At 45.3% G+C, this 17,322-nt stretch overlaps 4 protein-coding genes across 7 annotated transcripts in view; 1 reads left to right on the forward strand and 3 right to left on the reverse strand.

Moving 5' to 3' along the window:
* Window positions 1-945, forward strand: part of LOC144004063 (BPTF-associated chromatin complex component 1-like) — a 1,707-nt gene extending 762 nt beyond the window's left edge. Inside the window, exons 2-5 of the mRNA XM_077500975.1 lie at window positions 107-201; window positions 266-450; window positions 514-618; window positions 720-945. Of these exons, the coding sequence (XP_077357101.1) occupies window positions 107-201; window positions 266-450; window positions 514-618; window positions 720-784 (450 nt within the window). The 3' untranslated portion in view covers window positions 785-945. The remainder of the gene's footprint in view (window positions 1-106; window positions 202-265; window positions 451-513; window positions 619-719) is intronic.
* A 547-nt stretch (window positions 946-1,492) lies between these two features.
* On the reverse strand, window positions 1,493-7,351 carry LOC144004060 (P2Y purinoceptor 3). 3 transcript variants are annotated; one of them, XR_013279195.1, is made up of 3 exons: window positions 7,113-7,351; window positions 3,282-5,265; window positions 1,493-2,005 (listed from the first exon to the last, which is right to left on the reverse strand). XR_013279195.1 is itself a non-coding variant. In XM_077500964.1 (2 exons), exon 2 carries the CDS (start codon window positions 5,198-5,200, stop codon window positions 4,127-4,129), a length of 1,074 nt encoding a protein of 357 aa, XP_077357090.1. In that variant the 5' UTR covers window positions 5,201-5,265; window positions 7,113-7,351; the 3' UTR covers window positions 2,782-4,126. The 3 variants fall into 3 exon arrangements, 2 of the variants coding, with proteins under 2 accessions (XP_077357090.1, XP_077357091.1); XM_077500964.1 differs by lacking the exon at window positions 1,493-2,005 and having other exon boundaries at window positions 2,782-5,265; XM_077500965.1 differs by lacking the exons at window positions 1,493-2,005; window positions 7,113-7,351 and adding an exon at window positions 6,706-7,106 and having other exon boundaries at window positions 2,782-5,265.
* A 1,481-nt stretch (window positions 7,352-8,832) lies between these two features.
* Window positions 8,833-12,146, reverse strand: LOC144003898 (schwannomin-interacting protein 1). 2 transcript variants are annotated; one of them, XM_077500571.1, is made up of 7 exons: window positions 11,876-12,146; window positions 11,078-11,281; window positions 10,802-10,986; window positions 10,614-10,728; window positions 9,644-9,772; window positions 9,454-9,571; window positions 8,833-9,287 (listed from the first exon to the last, which is right to left on the reverse strand). In XM_077500571.1, exons 2-7 carry the CDS (start codon window positions 11,255-11,257, stop codon window positions 9,160-9,162), a joined length of 855 nt encoding a protein of 284 aa, XP_077356697.1. In that variant the 5' UTR covers window positions 11,258-11,281; window positions 11,876-12,146; the 3' UTR covers window positions 8,833-9,159. The 2 variants fall into 2 exon arrangements, with proteins under 2 accessions (XP_077356697.1, XP_077356698.1); XM_077500572.1 differs by having other exon boundaries at window positions 11,868-12,145.
* A 66-nt stretch (window positions 12,147-12,212) lies between these two features.
* On the reverse strand, window positions 12,213-17,305 carry abce1 (ATP-binding cassette, sub-family E (OABP), member 1). Its single transcript, XM_077500570.1, has 19 exons — window positions 17,139-17,305; window positions 16,462-16,603; window positions 16,312-16,397; window positions 16,152-16,249; window positions 15,960-16,077; window positions 15,249-15,386; window positions 15,109-15,178; window positions 14,938-15,034; window positions 14,779-14,868; window positions 14,577-14,698; window positions 14,396-14,520; window positions 14,213-14,309; window positions 14,085-14,144; window positions 13,957-14,015; window positions 13,736-13,846; window positions 13,496-13,638; window positions 13,293-13,415; window positions 12,986-13,097; window positions 12,213-12,905 (listed from the first exon to the last, which is right to left on the reverse strand). Exons 2-19 carry the CDS (start codon window positions 16,562-16,564, stop codon window positions 12,858-12,860), a joined length of 1,800 nt encoding a protein of 599 aa, XP_077356696.1. The 5' UTR covers window positions 16,565-16,603; window positions 17,139-17,305; the 3' UTR covers window positions 12,213-12,857.
* Window positions 17,306-17,322: the final 17 nt, after the last annotated feature.

The following is a 17,322-nucleotide window of genomic DNA, read 5'->3' on the forward strand; positions in this document are numbered from 1 at the left end:
AAGCGATGAATAACAGTGAATCAGGTAGCCATGGCAACGGTGCTCTCTCCACTCCTCCTCATGCTTTCCGGCACGAACTACGATGCATTTTTGTTTATGCACGCAGGTTGGAGAAATCTTCTCAGCAGCCGGCGCTGCTTTCAGCCGACTTGGAGAACTCACCATGCAGCTTCATCCCATGGCCGAGGCCAACCCCACCAGGTTTATCCATCAATATAAACCAATAACGGCAGCGGCTTGACTCCAGTTGCCTTCTCGTCAGCAGCGCTCACGCCAAGAGCCTGGTCAAGCGGAAGTGTGAGGACAGCGCTCGGTGTGGCTCATCTGAGGGTATCCCGCCCAAGACCACGGCCACCAAGAAAGCCGCTGTGGCGTCTGCGGGAACTGCCACCGCCACCCAGCCCGGCATGCAGACCAGCCAGCCAGCCGCCAAGAAGCGGAAGGCCGCAGGTGAGTTTGAGCACAAGTCTCGGAAACGAGCCAGTAGACCAAATCATGTGCTCGTGTGTTCAGATGTCACCCTGAGTGCCCTCAATGACTCGGATGTCAACAGCGACCTGGTGGACATTGAGGGGCTGGGACGAGCTTCCCCGTCGAAAAAGCCCAACTTTGATCAAGGTGTTCAAAACCTACATGACACGGTTGCATCTTCACTTGGAAGTCATGACAAACAAAACGTGGACCTGAAATGGTTATGATCGAAGTTTGTGTGTCCACAGATACGTTGAACCTGGACTCCAGCCTCATCATGAACTCCAGCGACCTTCCTCTGCTGTCACGCTGACAATCCTATTACATACTTGACTGTCCAAATTATTATTCATGGGATCATTATTTAGAGGTAGCACATGCGATATATTTTTAGACTTTCCTGAAACTTCCACAATCTCCCCAAGTGGAGGATTCACAACACTGCTGTTTTTGGAATAAAAGATCAAAATATCATTGTTAAATTAATCATTTCAAGTCCAACTTTATTATTCCTGAGGGGGCAATTCCTTTTACAGTGCTTTTTGTGCATTTAATGTCAGCTTAAACTGCTATGAGCCTCACTGAAATTCAGGAATTATGTAAGACTTCTTCTGCCCGATAGGTGTTGAAAAACAGACTTTTAAATTCCTTCTCAAGAAAATAGACAATACATAAAATTATTGTCAATCTGTCGGACCCGTTTCTTTATGTGTGTGCCCGACTGGAACAGCACACGACACACTGGTAACGCACATATAACAAGTACCAGAAATGATGTGCTGCTACGGCCCGGCACACCGACAGCTGGAATGAGCAGAAGTCGTCTTGCGCATTCAAAACACATAATGATACCAATAAACTAAAACACAATCGCTAAAGTAATCTGCAACACATGTCATTGTTTATTATTTTAGTTGTATGTTGAAATGAAATATTTTTACCATTTGTGAGTGAACAAGCAATTTCAAGCAGGACATTTGGGATTTTTCATAAAATAACACAAAGATGCGAGATTTCACTGCATGCACTGCCCGGAAAAAAGAGATGATAATGGCGACGAAAACCATTAAAAGCACAAATGCACACAAAATACGGGGAAATTGGCAGCATGGGCGGGGCGCACGGTAGCAGCGCGTCAGGATTTGGAGTGATGACTGCAAAACATGACGTGCTGCTCGGGTGCACCCTGCCTCATCGATCATCGACCATTTCAGTATACGTATAATATTTGAAAATAGACATGTTGATAACTTGAACTGTAGATATCTCAAACTGAAAGATACTGACTGTATTTACAATTCTGTCGCAGATATCTGGAATTCACATCGTAGATATCGGTTTGCAACTGAATTCTAGGTGTCTGTCATAAAACATGAATGGAAAAGAGAAGTGACATAATTTGTCGCTAGGCAAAAAATTTATTTTACCTGTATGTCAAATGTTCTTTTTGACGAGGCCCAGGACATCAAAATCATTTTTGTCGTAGGCCACATCGTAGTTCTGTTTCCCTCGGAGGACCACTATGACTGTGAACCTGCATGAAAGTATGATTGCCTCATATTACCTCATATGCACAACAAATTGATGGATAACTAGGCTTTTGTTAACTAATTATTGCAATCTATCAAGAGGCACATTTTCAATTTTGGTATTTTAACAAGAAACATGAAGTTTACAAACTTAATTACCGAGTTCACCGCCAAATGTGACTTGTGATATAAGCTTGGAATTCATAGTCATGTATTTGAATGAGTTCCGAATTTGATTTGTATTATTTTGTTTTAAAATGTGATGAAATGTTATTTGACTACTATAACAATCTGCCAGGTTTGTATTGGGGTGTTAAAATTTTTTTTGATTTGGCGATATAATACGATATTACAGCACGCAATTCAATATGAGGTCGAATTGATTTTTGATGGAAATAAACAAAATGTCTTGCTTAGGGTTAGGGTTTACACTTTAAGCATGGAAGAATGTTAATGCAACATAAAGCCTTAATATTTTATTTCAATGTTCAAACCTGAAGATTCAGATAATTGAATACATTTTCATACAAATCGTATAGTGTATATGTACAAGTTTATGTATTAGTATTTTCTAAAATTTCAGTCAAATAAAAATTGCAATAATCGATTTATAAATTCCGTATTGGGATTAATCTGTATCGTGATACGGTAGGCAATTCACACCCCACAGGGAAAACCAATACCATATGCTGTTTGTTTTCATCATGTAAAGGAAACTTTTTTTTTTAAACATTAAAGTTTTTTTTTATTTAAAATAAATTTTAAAAATGCACATAAAGAGTACAAACAAATAATAGAACATAGGGCATTTCCATTTCAAATAAAGGACAAAAAAGGCCAATGGAAAGAAAAATAACCACAAGTACATTCTTTCAATAAATTACACCAGTCTTGTTGCATTCCCGGTATTAAGTAACAACGAATCATTATAAAGTTAATGTGATTAATTTCATGTTTAAGTATGATAAATCCCACGTAATAAAGAAGTTTCACTTCCGCATTCGACAACGGAAAACGGAGGAACTCCTTCCTATATTTGTCACTGTGCGTCTTTTAATCAAAGTTACTACTTACGCAACTCTATAATACTGCGTTAAAAATAAGGTCAATTGTTTACAAATATTAAAATAAAAATAAAAGACACACGTACGCTTCCCAACACAAACCGTTTGAGCTTGTTTGGGGGCGTCAACTTAATTTCTTGACGACAAATGGACTCATCCTGACTCGTGTCTACATTGTCATGACAACAAACTAAATAGGACAAAACACGTATCTCACCTTGGGCAATGTGTCACCAGTGCCTAAAAGAAGAAAATGAGAAGAAATGGAAGCGGATTTTTGGACGTTTGAGATTGTCTGTCTGTGGCCCATTTGAAAATCGCGCCCAGTCTCGTTTGTGCTCTTCCGTCTTCACCACGCTCAAAAAATAAATAAAAACCTAAGTGAAACGGCCACGTAGAAACTCTCAACTTGTAGCAAAATGTACCCACTCGACGCCACTAACTAAATGCGGCGTCCATTTGAAGTAAAAATGCTCAAATATTTTTTATTTATTTTCGGCGTAATATTCGACTGGACGTTCCGTGTTTTCGTGTTCGCGGTGCATGACGGGAGTAGGAGCTTCGCGGTTGACGTTTGAATTTGGCGCCTCGGTGTCGCCCTCTGCCGCAAGGGCCGGCGTACGACAACCCCTCAACTTTTTTAAGTCATAATTTCAAAAACAAACAATTTAGGTACATATTGTCATACAACATTTCCCAGTTGAAACAGCATCACGAAAACAACGACTCAACTTTTTTTCTTTTTCCGAATGAACGAGAGTCAATTTCCGCCCATCATCCACTAGAGGTCGCCAAATAGTCACAGTGGCAGAAAATAAAATAAATGTATACCCGCGGAGCCTACCCCCTTTTTTCTATTGAAAACACTTATCGGTGGTTTGTCAGCATTTTCTGAATATTTTTTTGAGTTCAAAAAATATATATAATTGCTGTGTTTTCTGTTTTCACTCAACATCACTTTTCACGAAGCTTTTCTTATTAGAACATAATTATTATGAATCGAGGGTTTCAAAAAAGAAGAAGTCTCTTTGCATAGTGAGCATAGGAGCAGGCTGCTTTCTGTTAAGTAAATAAGGGACTTTTGCCCTGACGGTGTACGTGCTGGTCTCCTTGTGCCACCATCCTCAGGGGCAGCAGTGGCCCGGCTGCAGCGGGGGCGGGCGGCGGGCAGCATCCGCCCTTGTCTTTGGTGAGGAAGTAGAGGAGGGCGTTGAGCCACGCGTTGAAGGACGCCAGGGGCCGTGTGATCTTGTAGCACATGGACACGGTGGTCATGGTTTGGCACGGGACGCCCTTGCTCACCTTGAGCAGCAGGAAGACGGTGCGGGTCACGTGGAAGGGGAAGAAGCACAGAGCAAAGAGCAGCGTGATGGTGACGATGGTGCGGATGGACTTGCGCCGGCGGCCGGCGTACGACGAGTCGGCGCCCAGGAAGACCGAGACGCCGGCGGGGCTCTCCCTTCCGTCGCGAGGGTGAGAACGCAGAGTCTTGAAGATGGTCAGCACCACGCGCGAGTAGCACCAGGCGATGACGGAGAAAGGCACGAAGAAGCCCAGCAGGTGCAGGACCACGCCGTACGGCACGTAGTCGGAGAACTCTCGATCGATGGCGTCGTCCCAGCAGTTGTCAACGCCGCCGGTGCGGGCCGTGCGGGCGAAGCGGAAAATGGGGCAGGTGAGCGCGAAGACCACCGCCCACACCAACACGCACGTGCACTTGACGGCTTTTTTGGTCTCCAGGGCGATGACCCGCATGGGGTGGCAGATGCCCAGGTAGCGGTGCACCGAGATGCAGGTGAGGAAGAAGATGGAGCAGTAGAGGTTGAAGTAGAAGAGGAAGCGGACCAGTCGGCACATGAAGTCCCCGAAGACCCAGCGGTCGCGCATGACGTAGCTGGCCACCAGGAAAGGCAGCGACAGGCCGTACATGAAGTCGGTGGAGGCCAGGTTGACCATGTAGATGAGCGACGCGTTCCAGCGCTTGGTGCGGCGGAAGGAGCGGAACAGGACCACGCCGTTGAGCGACAGGCTGAAGACGAACGTGAACGAGTAGCAGATGGGGAGGAAGATGTATTTGTACGACTCGTCGATGCTGCACAGCGGCAGGCTGCCGTTGTCGCGGGGGGCGGGCGTCATGGCCCGAGGACGCGTCGCCAGAGGATACGTCACCCTCGTTGACGTCGCGCCGCCGGAACACTAACCTGGAAGGCAGCGTAGCAGCACGGTTACCGGTTAGCGTTGGGTTAACCCAAAAATGTTCTCTACAATATGTTTAATGTAGCCTCACTAATCTAAACAAAAACGTTCTGATTAACATTTTGTTTGTGGAATTTGAGTAAGGGCAAGTCCACCTTAAACATTTTTTGACAATAATATGTTACATGTGACCTCAGTAGTCGAAACATGACTTTCTGGTTAACATTTGTGGAATAGATGACATCACAGCGACTCATAGCTCAGGCAACAACCAATAATAGCTCATGTGTTTTCTGAAGCTGAGCTGTGATTGGTTGTTACCTGAGACCTGAGCAACTGTGATGTCATCTTCAGTGGACAGCAAGTGGCAAAATGACCGCCCCCTGAAATGGATAGAAACGGCTGGATTTTGCTTCATAACTCATATTCCACAAATGTAATATTAAAGCGATACTTAACTCATTGAGCCATTTCACATTTTTTCCAGAATTAAACAACCTCTTTTTTGTATGTACAATTAAAACCTTTAAAAACTAATTTACTCCACTTGCTGTTGAGTGAAGATGACATCACCTGTGCTGAGGAAGTACAGTAGGTAACGTCCAACCATGGCTCACCTGTTTACTGGGTTTGGTCAGCAAACTGAGCCGTGATTGGTCGTTACCTATTTCCTCAGCACAAGTGATGTCATCTTCAGTCGACAGCAAGTGGAAGAATTAGTTTTTAAAGATATTAGTTGTACATGAAAAATAATGAAGTTATCAAATTAATTCTGGACAAAATAACTTTTTATTGCTGAAAATGGCTCAATGAGTCAAGTATCTCTTTAACCAGAATACCATATTTAGACTACTGGGGCTGCATAGAACATATTTATTTATTTATTTATTTGTATTTTTTTTAATTTTTTTTTGGGGGGGGGGGGGGGGTGACGGGTTGACTTCCCCTTTAGGAAGCTAAATCCACCCTTTTCTATGCATCACAGGGGGCGGCCATTTTGCCACTTCTTTTCGACTGAATCTAATAGCAATAAAATTGAATATATTTAAAAAAAATAAAAATAAAGGAATATATTTTTATTGTTCACTGGGGGTTGGAAATAACATCACAGTTTCTCAGGGATCAGGTAACAACCAATCTTAGCTCAACTGTTTCATGAAGCTGCAATGTGATACACGAGAATTAGTAAATATATAAATATAATAATTTTGCTGGAGAAAGTGATTTTTGATTTGATTATTTAATGGAATAGACACAATAATTGATTCTATATCTTTTTTTTTTTTTAATCGTGACAGCCCTACAAAACAATATGTGGAAGAAAAAAGGCTTCTTTTTTGTATCAAGACAAATGCAGAATATTTCAGAAAAAAAAAAAAAATGTCAACCCCCACCCCGGCCCCCCTTTCCGTTGCTGACGGGGCTCTTTGCACAGCGCCTTTCACCTCCTGTTGTCCTGTCCCCAAGGGTGTTTGCCTTCCTGTGTACGAGGGCACGCCGCTGCTGATTCAGTCTCTTCTCAGCCCATTAACTCAGCAATAAGTAACCACGCTCGCCTGGCGTCACGCCGCACGTTGTTGATCTTCCGCCAATTCCAAGAAAAGCGAACGCGCTTCGTGTACCGGCGGCTCATTAGCGTGAACGACCATCGATGCAATCTTAGACGATTAGATGCAGGTTTGTGTGAATGGGTAGCAGGTGTCTTGACTTAAAAGCAACCGGTCGATGTGGTCAGAAAAGGCAACAAAACAAGTCAAACTTTTTGCTCAACGTGCCCACGCCAAAAACGTCTTGCCCGGATGACTGATGAATTAGCTTCGCTGCAGCTGTTGGTGTGTGGGCTCATAAATACCTGCATCACTGCACATGTCCCACGACGACTCCATATGGCTCCTCTGCCGAACTCAGCCCCATCGCAAAAATCCCAAGATGACGGCAAATCATCCAAAAAGTCAAACAAAAAGACGTGCTAGTGTTCACAGGCTGAAATAAGTTAGCACCTTCTTCTTCTTGTCTTCTTCGAACGTTGCCATGGCGATGCAGCCCCTCCCTTCACCCCTCGGTGTCATCACCACTTGACCACCTGCGTGTGCGAGCAAGAGAGAGAGAGAGAAAGTCTGGCCTCCGCCTCATCTTGTTTTTGCAGCCTAGCTAATGCGGGGTGTCAAACAAACAGCCAGTGGGCCATAAGCGGCCCGTCAGAGGGTCCAATATGGCCCATAAATGTGATTTTTGCCAAGCAAGAGAAAAAAAAAAAAGTGCAACTTTTCATTCCTAACGCTGTTACTAAACCACTTAAATGACTTTGAATTTGTATGTTGCTCAGGATTTGACGCCTGCGTTTGATGCACTCGTGAAGGCTGAAAGATGACAAGTTCCAGGAGAAAGACTTAAAAGACATTTGAAAAAATTTCAAGAGACTATTATAGTTTGCATTGTAGCCTACTTATTTAAAAACAAAACAAAGAAAGTGTATGTGTGAAGTCTGTTTTAAAAATAGTGACTGGATACTGTGCCTTGCTAAGAAAAATTTAAACAGGAAGAATATCAACATTTATTTACCAACTAAACTAAGTGCAATTTCTGGAGAAATTGCGCGGGAATGCTGAAAGCTGAATGCCAAGATTTGAATGCATGTGGAATGCTTATGAAGTAAATTGAGAGATATATAATGAAATTATGACCTCCTGGTTACTGGACAATGCACTTTACTAACTGTTCCACCGAGCAGTTGGGCGGAGTCTAAAATATCGATATATTGAAATCGAATCGATATCGCGATACATATCACATTGTGATGTTGTTGGCAATACCAGCCCTAGTAACGGTGTCCAGCACTATTTTTTGTTCAGACGTTTCAGAATGCTCACGTTTTGCAACAAGGTAATGAATGTGAATATTTTCTTGTGATCATCTGCAGAAAAACAATGTGAGCATTTTGGAATTGTCGCTGGCTCGGCCCACTTGAGGTCAGGTTTTGGAGAATGTGACACTTGAGCCAAAATGACTGACACCCAGCAGTTAAAGTCTTTCATAAATAAAGTGGAAAACAAATACAAGTAGCCCAACACCAAAGTAAATATTAACTCGAGAATGCAATTTCTGGAGAAATTGCGTTTGAAGCCTGAGAGGTTGAATGAAAAATTGCGGAATGATATTATTGAATGATGCGGAATGATTCACAATGACCTGGAATGAGCTGAACAGTTTAAAGTCGGATTGGTTTGAATTGGTCAATAAATGTGGAAATTAGAGGAGGAAAAAAAAAAAATGCAATTATGGCTTTTATTTTGAAATTTTGAAAAAAATTTGAATCTGTAAAATAATGTAGAAATTAGATGAGGAAAAACAAATGCAAAATCTGAATTTTGGCTTTTATTTTGAAATTTTGTAAAAAAAAATTAATCTGTCACATGTAGAAATTTGAATTATCTCTCAGGTGGGGAAGTGAACCCACACCGCTTGGGTTGCACAAACTCATTTGAAAACCATTGTGTTCTTAAAGCGCTTCATAAATAAAGTTGAGTTGGATTTGAACTCTTTTGTAAGGATTTCATTGAGAAGCCATCATGTTTATTTCAACAAGAGTTTATTAATACTTGTAAACATACTGAACATAAACAAGTGGACCTCACTTTTTTTCAGTCCAAATGGCGCTCATGCTAAGCTAACGTATAGAGACGGAAAACATCGACTGCATTAGTTGGACAAATGTGTGATCGTCCTTGTGGATATAAAAAAAGCTTGTTGTGGAAAATTCCCTTTTGTTATAAAAAACAACAACAAAAACAACAACACACGTGTAGTGTCACACTAACGTGTTAAAATGGACAAAGTCAGTCCCGTGGTCCGCGGACGTTCTTACTCGTGGAGTCATTCTCTCGCGCTCTTCTTCTTTGTCAGCCGTGCGCGCCGCCCAACAGGCTCCCCAAGGACGTGAGGTCTTGAAGCTCCAGTAACATGGCGTCCTGCTCCGTCCTCAGCTGGTCTCGCACCTGCAGCCCGGCTACCAGATCCGAGTTCAACTCTGAGGGGGCCGTCAACATCTCATTTGCAGAGTGCCTCAGTATGTACAGTATGTGTACTTTTTTTTTTAAAACAAATATTTGTTATTTAAAATAAATTAATAAGGCGCTAGAAAGGACGTCTAAATGAACATCGGCCTAGCGTTGCTGACATCCGCGTGTACATACCTTGCACAGTTTGAGTGAGGAAGGATATCTGCGCGCGGAGCTCCCTGAGGCTCAACTTGTGCACGTCGCCGCGCTCCAACAGTCTCCCGCGGACCGGCGGGTTGGCGCCAAGTGGATTCTGAAGGGGCGGGCCGGGGCGACCGTCAAAAAAGAAGAGCGAGCTGGCGGGCGCGGGCTTTTTGTCGCTCACCGTCGGCTTGTGGTCCGCTCGCAGTCGTTCTCGGAGTTTCCTCCAAGTGTTGCGGAAGCCTCTGGACTTGCTTTTCTCCGACTTGGCTGGCGGCGTGGCAGTCTTGTGACCCACGATGGCGCTTCCTTTCTATGCCAGCGTGCAAAATTATATCGAGATTAGGGCCCGACCGATATGCATTTTTTTTTAAGCCGATACAGATTATTGGGAGAAAAAAAATACAGATTACAGATGAACTCATTCACTCCCAGCCATTTTTTTTTAAACTGTATTTTGACTTTTGCAAGGCCCATAGAATATTGTGTTCCATTTCTATCAAAACATGGAGCCTAGCAAAAGAAAGGAAAAAAATAATATTTGTATGCGTTTCCATTTTGCAGCAATGAGCATTTGAATATAGGTAAATTTCGTTAAATTCACATTCCTGGTGAAAACACTGACAAAAAGAGCTTTGTTGCAACATGGCTGATCTCTTATACTCTGCTGACACCATGTCACAAGCAGCATCAAAGCCTTCTGTATGCTCTTGCATTAAAAAAAAAAAAACCCAAAAAAAAACGTCTCAACACGTTTTTGGGAGGGAAGGACAAAATATTTAAAGACGTTTTTACACGTTTTTGGGACTGAATGAGTTAATATGCCGATCATTAATCATTATGCATCCTTGAATTTTGAGAAAAGAAAGTCTTTGAATCCTTGAAATATCAACTTTATAATATAATTTGAAAGGACAATGACTTGACTTCGTTTTTCTTTGATAACATTTTAAGGGGAAAATAATCAGCCAATTGGCCAATTGTTGTGGCCGATGTTCTAAGGCCGATTAATCTGTCGGTCCCTAATAGAGATGCATTTATACTGTTTTTACCCATATACGGTATATCTGAATGTCAAAATATTTGCCCTCTTCTCAAATTCTCGTTACAAGCTCATCAAAGAAAAGCAGTTTTGAAATGGTGACTTGACGCACCAGTGCAGCGCTGGCATCTCCCTCCTCTCTCTCTCGCTCTTCCTCTTCTTGCTCTTCGTCGTCACTCTCGCTGTTGTTGATGAAGCAGAGCTGAAGGTTCATCTGTGTTTGCAGCCTGCACGACAAAAAAATAAATAAAAAATGAGCGACCCCGCAAGACCCGGCAAAGGTTCGCTCGGTTTGGCTACCGTGAGCCGAGGGCCGACACGTCGCCGTTGTCCTCGCAGCGGTCGTGCTGGTCCTGCCAGTCCCAGCGGTCGTGGTGACGGCGATGGCGTCGGCGACCGTCCTCCCAGCCGTCTCGCTCTCCGCTTCCTTGCTCGCCCATGCAACTGATGGGAGCTCGGCCCCGCTCCAGGGACGCCGCGCCGCTCTAAGTTTGTTATTTTGTATGTTTCTTATTGAATTAGGAAATAAACAGCAATGGATTTGGACTGGGATTGGAACAGGCGGGGGCGTCTAACCTTTGCTAGTTTGTCCTTCTTCTCTTCTTCTTGTTTCTCCAGCTCGGCGATGCGAAGGCTCAGAGCCTCCCAGTGCATGATGGGAAGGCCCAGCTCATCCCGGGGCTCCTGGGCATGGTCGCTGTCCTTGTCCGTGTCATCTCCGCACTGCCTCCACCGCTCCTTGTCGCCGGCCTCCATCTCATCAGCGCCTTGGCATCGTTTCTTCAAAATGGAAGCAAAGTTAACAGGTGTCCATTAATTGTTTATTCTTTTCTTGCAGGCTAAAGTCAGAATATTACATTAAAGTTCAACAAACAAGTCAGATTTTAAGTCCAATTTTGAGATAATGTAAAAGACAACTTGTAAAAATGACAAATTTTACTAAAACATCTGATGGTCAGAGGAAAATAAAAAAAGGTGTTTAAATGTCATTTGTTGTTTAAAAACAAAAACAAAACTGAAAAGTTGGGGATGTTAACTTTACGAAATGATGCGTCCAGACAGAGCTTTTCCTTAGCTCAAAACAAAAGTAAGGAGTCATTTGTTTAAAACCTTTGTCCCTATGTGTAGGAATGTACTGGGGTAAAACATTTAGTTGCAAATTATTTGTTTTTGGATGCGATGTGGGAGGCACGTGATAGGGGCCAAAAACACTTTAACACATGCTACCAGCGAGTTGAATGTTAAAAGTTTAGTTTTTGAAAGATTAGACGTTGTGGTCAAACTTTTCGTTTTCCGAGTTTGAAATGATTTTCAGTCGTCTTTGTCCAGCAACGTCGTCGTATACTTGGAGCGGTGTCTTACTTACTTGCTTACTTTTATCAGTTGCTTGGCCGCCGTCGTGATTTTGTTTGCCACATTCTTCGCATCTGCACCGCTTGACAAAATCCAAAATAAGAAATCCAAATCCTTTTGTCGGGCTTCAAGCCTTGGCGGTTGTTTTGGGGCTTCTTCTGGCTGCCTTTCGACGACTTTTATGAACTTTGCTGTCGTCAAACAAAAGACGCAAACTCCAAACTTGTGGAATTTCACGCAAAGATGCAAACGTGTGTTAGGTGTGTCACTTCCGGCGGGCCTTTCAAAACAAAAGTACAGCTCCCGGCCTCCCGCCATTCAACATTTCCATCAACAAAGCTTGACGATTGCGCAACACTATTATACGACAAGGACTGCTTTATTAAAAACAACTTCGTGCATATTTTTCTGTCCTCGTCACACATTTTGAATCGACTGAAAACAACAAATGGAAAATGGAATCCCAATTCCACTTGTAAACCACAATTGGCTATATTACACCGCAAAAACTGGACACAATTACAGTTTACAATGGAACATAGCAGAGGTCATATTCAGAGACACTGTACATATTCAATACGTTACTTACATACCGAATATAACAGGACATACGCCCTCCGTCATCTCCATGTTATTCAAACTAACACCACTAGATGGTGCCATTCATGTAAAATTAAATGCTCACAGCTTCTTCTTGCTAGCCAACCAAGTCATCCATCCATCCATCCATCCATCCAGGAGCTTAACAAATTGCCCAGTCTGCTTTATTTTTTTTAGTTGTCAACATCATATTTATTGATTGATGTGTTGATGTCATTTTGACTGGAAATCTCCAGGTTGCCACTATGCATATTTGACAACAGTTGCGGATGTTAACGCAGCCTTGACAGCTCCCACGCGATGATGAGATGGATGTTGCACGGTTTTTCCAGCTCACTCGCTGCCGTCACTGTCGTCGTGCTCGTAACGGGAAGTCACACTCTGTTACATGCCACGTGTTGTCCTAGTCGTCCAGAAAGAAATAGTTCCCGCTCTTTTTCTGTTCTGTGTCCTACAAGTTCAAGAAGACAATGTGGTCAAAGTTGGGGGAGAGAAATTACATGTTGCGCCAACACACCGACGTCAGGCTACCTTGATGGAATTGAGTTTGTTGATGCGTGGCCTAAAGTTGTTGGGATCTCTGCGGAATGTGATCTCCAGCAGAGACAGGAAGCGGTTCATGCCGGCCAAGAGACCCTGCGGACTAACACACACATACATACACATGTTCGGACATCCTTTCCAAAACTAGCATTCCGGTCAAACTGTGTCCAGTAAGCACCACAAACATGTCAACACTTCTACTTGGCATGCTTGCCAGAGGACGTGCACAAAACCGCTTGGCCGCAGCTCACATATGACCCGAATGGCGGCGAAAAAGTCGGTCGGCGGCTCTTACGTGTTGGCGGCCGTGTGTTTGGAGGGAATCCCGTCGAAGACGATGACGCGGTCCGCCAGGTACGTGGCCATGATGAAGTCGTGCTCCACCACGAACGCCGTCTTCTTGGCGTGCAGGATGTACCTGCGACGCATGCGCACGTGAGACACATACGCACACACGCACGCACACACGCACGCACGCACGCAGGCTCTTTCGGGTACCTCTTGATGACCCTGGCTGCCATCAACCGCTGTTCGGAATCAAGGTAGGCCGAGGGTTCGTCGATGAGGTAGACGTCAGCCGGTTTGCCCAAACACAAGGTGAGCGCCACTCTCTGAAGTTCACCACCCGAAAGATTCTGGACCTGTGGGAGAGGGACAAAGAGACAGGGAGACAGAAGAGCGAGAGAGACGTCATTCGCGCCGTGGTCGTGGTTGGTCGTGTGGCGTTTCCGTCCTCACGTCCTGGTCGATGATGCTCTCGATCTGCATGGGCTTCATGACGTCCGTGATGAACTGAGGGTGCGTGTAGGCGTCTCGGATCTTCTCGTGCAAAAGAGCGCGGACGCTGCCCTAAGGAACGCCGCCACGCACGCACACACGGAATTGAGCGTACACAAACACAACCATCAAAAGCAGTCACATGACAAGCAATCAAGTTGGCACCTCTGCCGCGTACGCACCTTGAACTTGGGACTGATGGTCTGAGGCTTGTAGCTCACGTTGAGGATGGGCACGTCACCTTGCCAACACAAATGCACACGTTAGAACCTGGGCGGGGCGCGATGTGACGTTACGCACAGTTTGTCACCTCCGCCATCCGGTTTGAGTCCTCCCGCCAACATCCTGATGAAGGTGGTCTTTCCTGTGCCTGCACACACGCACACGTCACGCTCACAAGTTCTGTGTTGCTACACGGTGGCGGTCGTGGCGGCGTACCGTTCTCCCCCAGCATAACCATGATCTCGGAGTCGGTGAACTCCCCTCCCTTGATCTCCAGGGTGAACTCGCCCATGGTCTTGGCCATGTCGGGATACTATCGGGACACAGAGGGACGAGTGCACGTGGAAGCAAATTTGGAAATGTGAAGAAAAGAAAGACAAGCGCAAATTTGGCACCGACCTGGTAGTGCCGAAGCCGCTTGACTTCCTCCTCGTTGGCCGTCTCGGCCACTTTGAAGACCAGGGAGGTCTCGCGGAAGCGCAGGTTCTCCGTGGGAACGTAACCGTCCAGGAAGATGTTGATGCCTGCGGGCCGTTAGCATTAGCGGACGCAGCTTCAGAAGGCCGGCCGGGTCGCTTACCTTCTCGCACGCTGAAGGGCATGGTGACCACTCCGTAGGCGCTCGGGACGCCGTAAAGGCAGCAGATGAAGTCCGACAAGTAATCCAACACACTCAAGTCGTGTTCCACCACGATGATGTACCTGCACGCATGAATTAAACGTGCCACCATTTAACTTGATGACATCACAATCGGTGAACTTGAGCCAATCTTGGCACGCACCTGTCTGGCGTGATGAGCGAGCGGATGGTGATGGCGGCCTTCAGCCTCTGTTTGACATCCAGATAACTGGACGGCTCATCAAACATAAAACTGCAGGATGAGAAGCACACGTGTGAGTACGGTGGTGGGCGGGCGTGGCAACGGCGTCTCATTTCTTACATGTCGGCTCTCTGGATGCAGACGACGGCGCAGGCGAACCTCTGCAGCTCTCCTCCCGAAAGGTCCTCCACGTTCCTCTCGCGCAGGTGAGTCAGATCTGCCCGGCAACAAGACATCCAATCACAATGCGTCATATCGGGGATGACGGGTTAGACTGTTCAGGGATCATACCGAGCTGCTGGCAAACCAGATCCTGCGTGTCCATGTCATCTTTTCTGCTCAGGATGGCGCCAACCGACCCCTGCGGGGACAAAGTGACAATCGAAACCACGAGCGGACCCGTAGTGATGCCGTGCTGTGCCGACCTTTACCTTAACGGTCTTGGGGATCTGGTCCACGTACTGCGGCTTGACGATGGCGCGCAGGTCGTCCTCCAGGATTTTGGTGAAGTAGTTCTGCAACTCCGAGCCCCGAAAGTACGTCAGGATCTCCTGCCAGTCTGGAGGATTCTGGAACGTAAAAGCATTGTGGCTTCACTTCCTGTCTGTGTGCACGTGAATGCTGAAGCATTCTCACATTTTTATTCTCCACACGTTTTTGCCACTTAACAATTCCTACATAATACTTCCAATTTGCACTGTTCAAATTTCAACTAGCTTAAAAAATTAACACCTCCCGGGATATATATATCGTCTGAATCCACATTACTTACACTATTTGCACAATTTTAAATGTTTAATATCAACTTTTCCCCATTCATTTTCAATCGGACAGACATAGAATTTTTTTCCAAGTATCACTTTCCACGCCCACTTCCATACATATAACTTATCATCATTACCAGGTGTCTTACACTGCTCGGTGGCACAGTTGGTAAAGTGCATTGCCCAATAACTAGGTCATAATTTCATAATTTAGCTCTCCATTTACTTCATAAGCATTCCACATGCATTCAAATCTTAGCATTCAGCTATTATTATTCAGCTTTCAGCATTCCCGCGCAATTTCTCCAGAAATTTCACTTAGTCTAGTTCAAAACTAACATTTCTGAAAAATCTCATGCATCGTTCATGAGAACTCACATCAAACTTGCCCAGGTTGGGTTTCTGTTTGCCGGCCAGGATCTTAAGTGCCGTGGATTTGCCGATACCGTTGGTCCCCACCAGCCCCAGAACCTCCCCCGGTCTGGGAATGGGCAGCCTACACGCAAACAGCAGTCGGTTAAAAAAAAACAAAAAAAACTTTGCCAAATGGAGGCCGAGCTCTCTACGTACCGATGCAGTTTGAAGGAATTGGCGCAGTATCTGTGTGTGGTTTCCTTCTCCAGGTTACTGGGCAGGTTGACGATGGACAGCGCCCCAAATGGACATTTCTGCAACGACACCGCCGTGTCACTCAGAGGAGATTGGGGAGAGGGCGAGTTTGGTCTCGTACCTTGATGCAGATGCCGCATCCGATGCAAAGAGACTCCGAGATCCATACGATCTTACTCTGCGGGGTCACCTCGATACACAGCTTCCCTGCGGACGGACATCAGCTGGTTAGCGTCTTGCCGGGACACCCGTCCCCTTCTCACTCACTCACCCATGCGGACCACCGGGCAGCTTTTCTTGCACTCTTGTCGACATTTCTTGGGTTTGCATTTGTCGTGGTTGACGATGGCGATCCTGGTGTTTTTATCCGCCATGGTGGGTCGCTTCTATGATGGAGGCCGGGACCCGCCGAGCTGAGGACAAAAGTGATGACACCAAATTGGCATTGAGAAGCAAACGTGCTGCAATACATAACACGGAGTTAACAAAAAATAAATAAACCTTAGGAGGCTACAAAATGATTCAAACAAAATTATGTAAACTACTGTAAAAGATGCAGAGATGCATCCTCTAAAACATGTAACAAAACGTGGATGTGACACACTAATAATGAAGACCCAAATGAGACATCCGATGGAACCAGGCTCACTTTGCATGTGGAGATGCGACATAATTCAACATGTTCGCCACGTTCAGCGCGCAAAACAACCACGCCAACCAAAATGCGCTTGTGTGTGGCTCGAAAGGGACAACACAGACTGGAGGAGAGAACATGTACATGAACGTGTAGTGTACTTGTTGTCGCCTTAGCATTTAGCATTTAGCTTGGGTGTGCGGCCTTCCCTTGTTATCTTTGACAGCAGCTGGCTCAGCCCCGGACTAAGAGCCCCCCTGAACAAATTCCCTGCTTCCGGTTCTCACGTAGCGGCGAAAAAGACGCCGACTCACCCCACTTAGGTCCAGCGGATCCGAATTTGGACGAAGGAAAAGAGGACGACAAACGAAAAGGTAAAATTTCGGGAGAAACTTCTCCCGAGCAACGTGTTCCCTTCCTGGATGCCGGCCGGAAAGATGGCGGCTCCTGCGCACATAGAGCGCGACGGAACGTAGGTGACGTCACAGACACGCGACA

This window comes from Festucalex cinctus, chromosome 16 (genome assembly GCF_051991245.1).
Source record: "Festucalex cinctus isolate MCC-2025b chromosome 16, RoL_Fcin_1.0, whole genome shotgun sequence".
Lineage (NCBI taxonomy): Eukaryota > Metazoa > Chordata > Actinopteri > Syngnathiformes > Syngnathidae > Festucalex > Festucalex cinctus.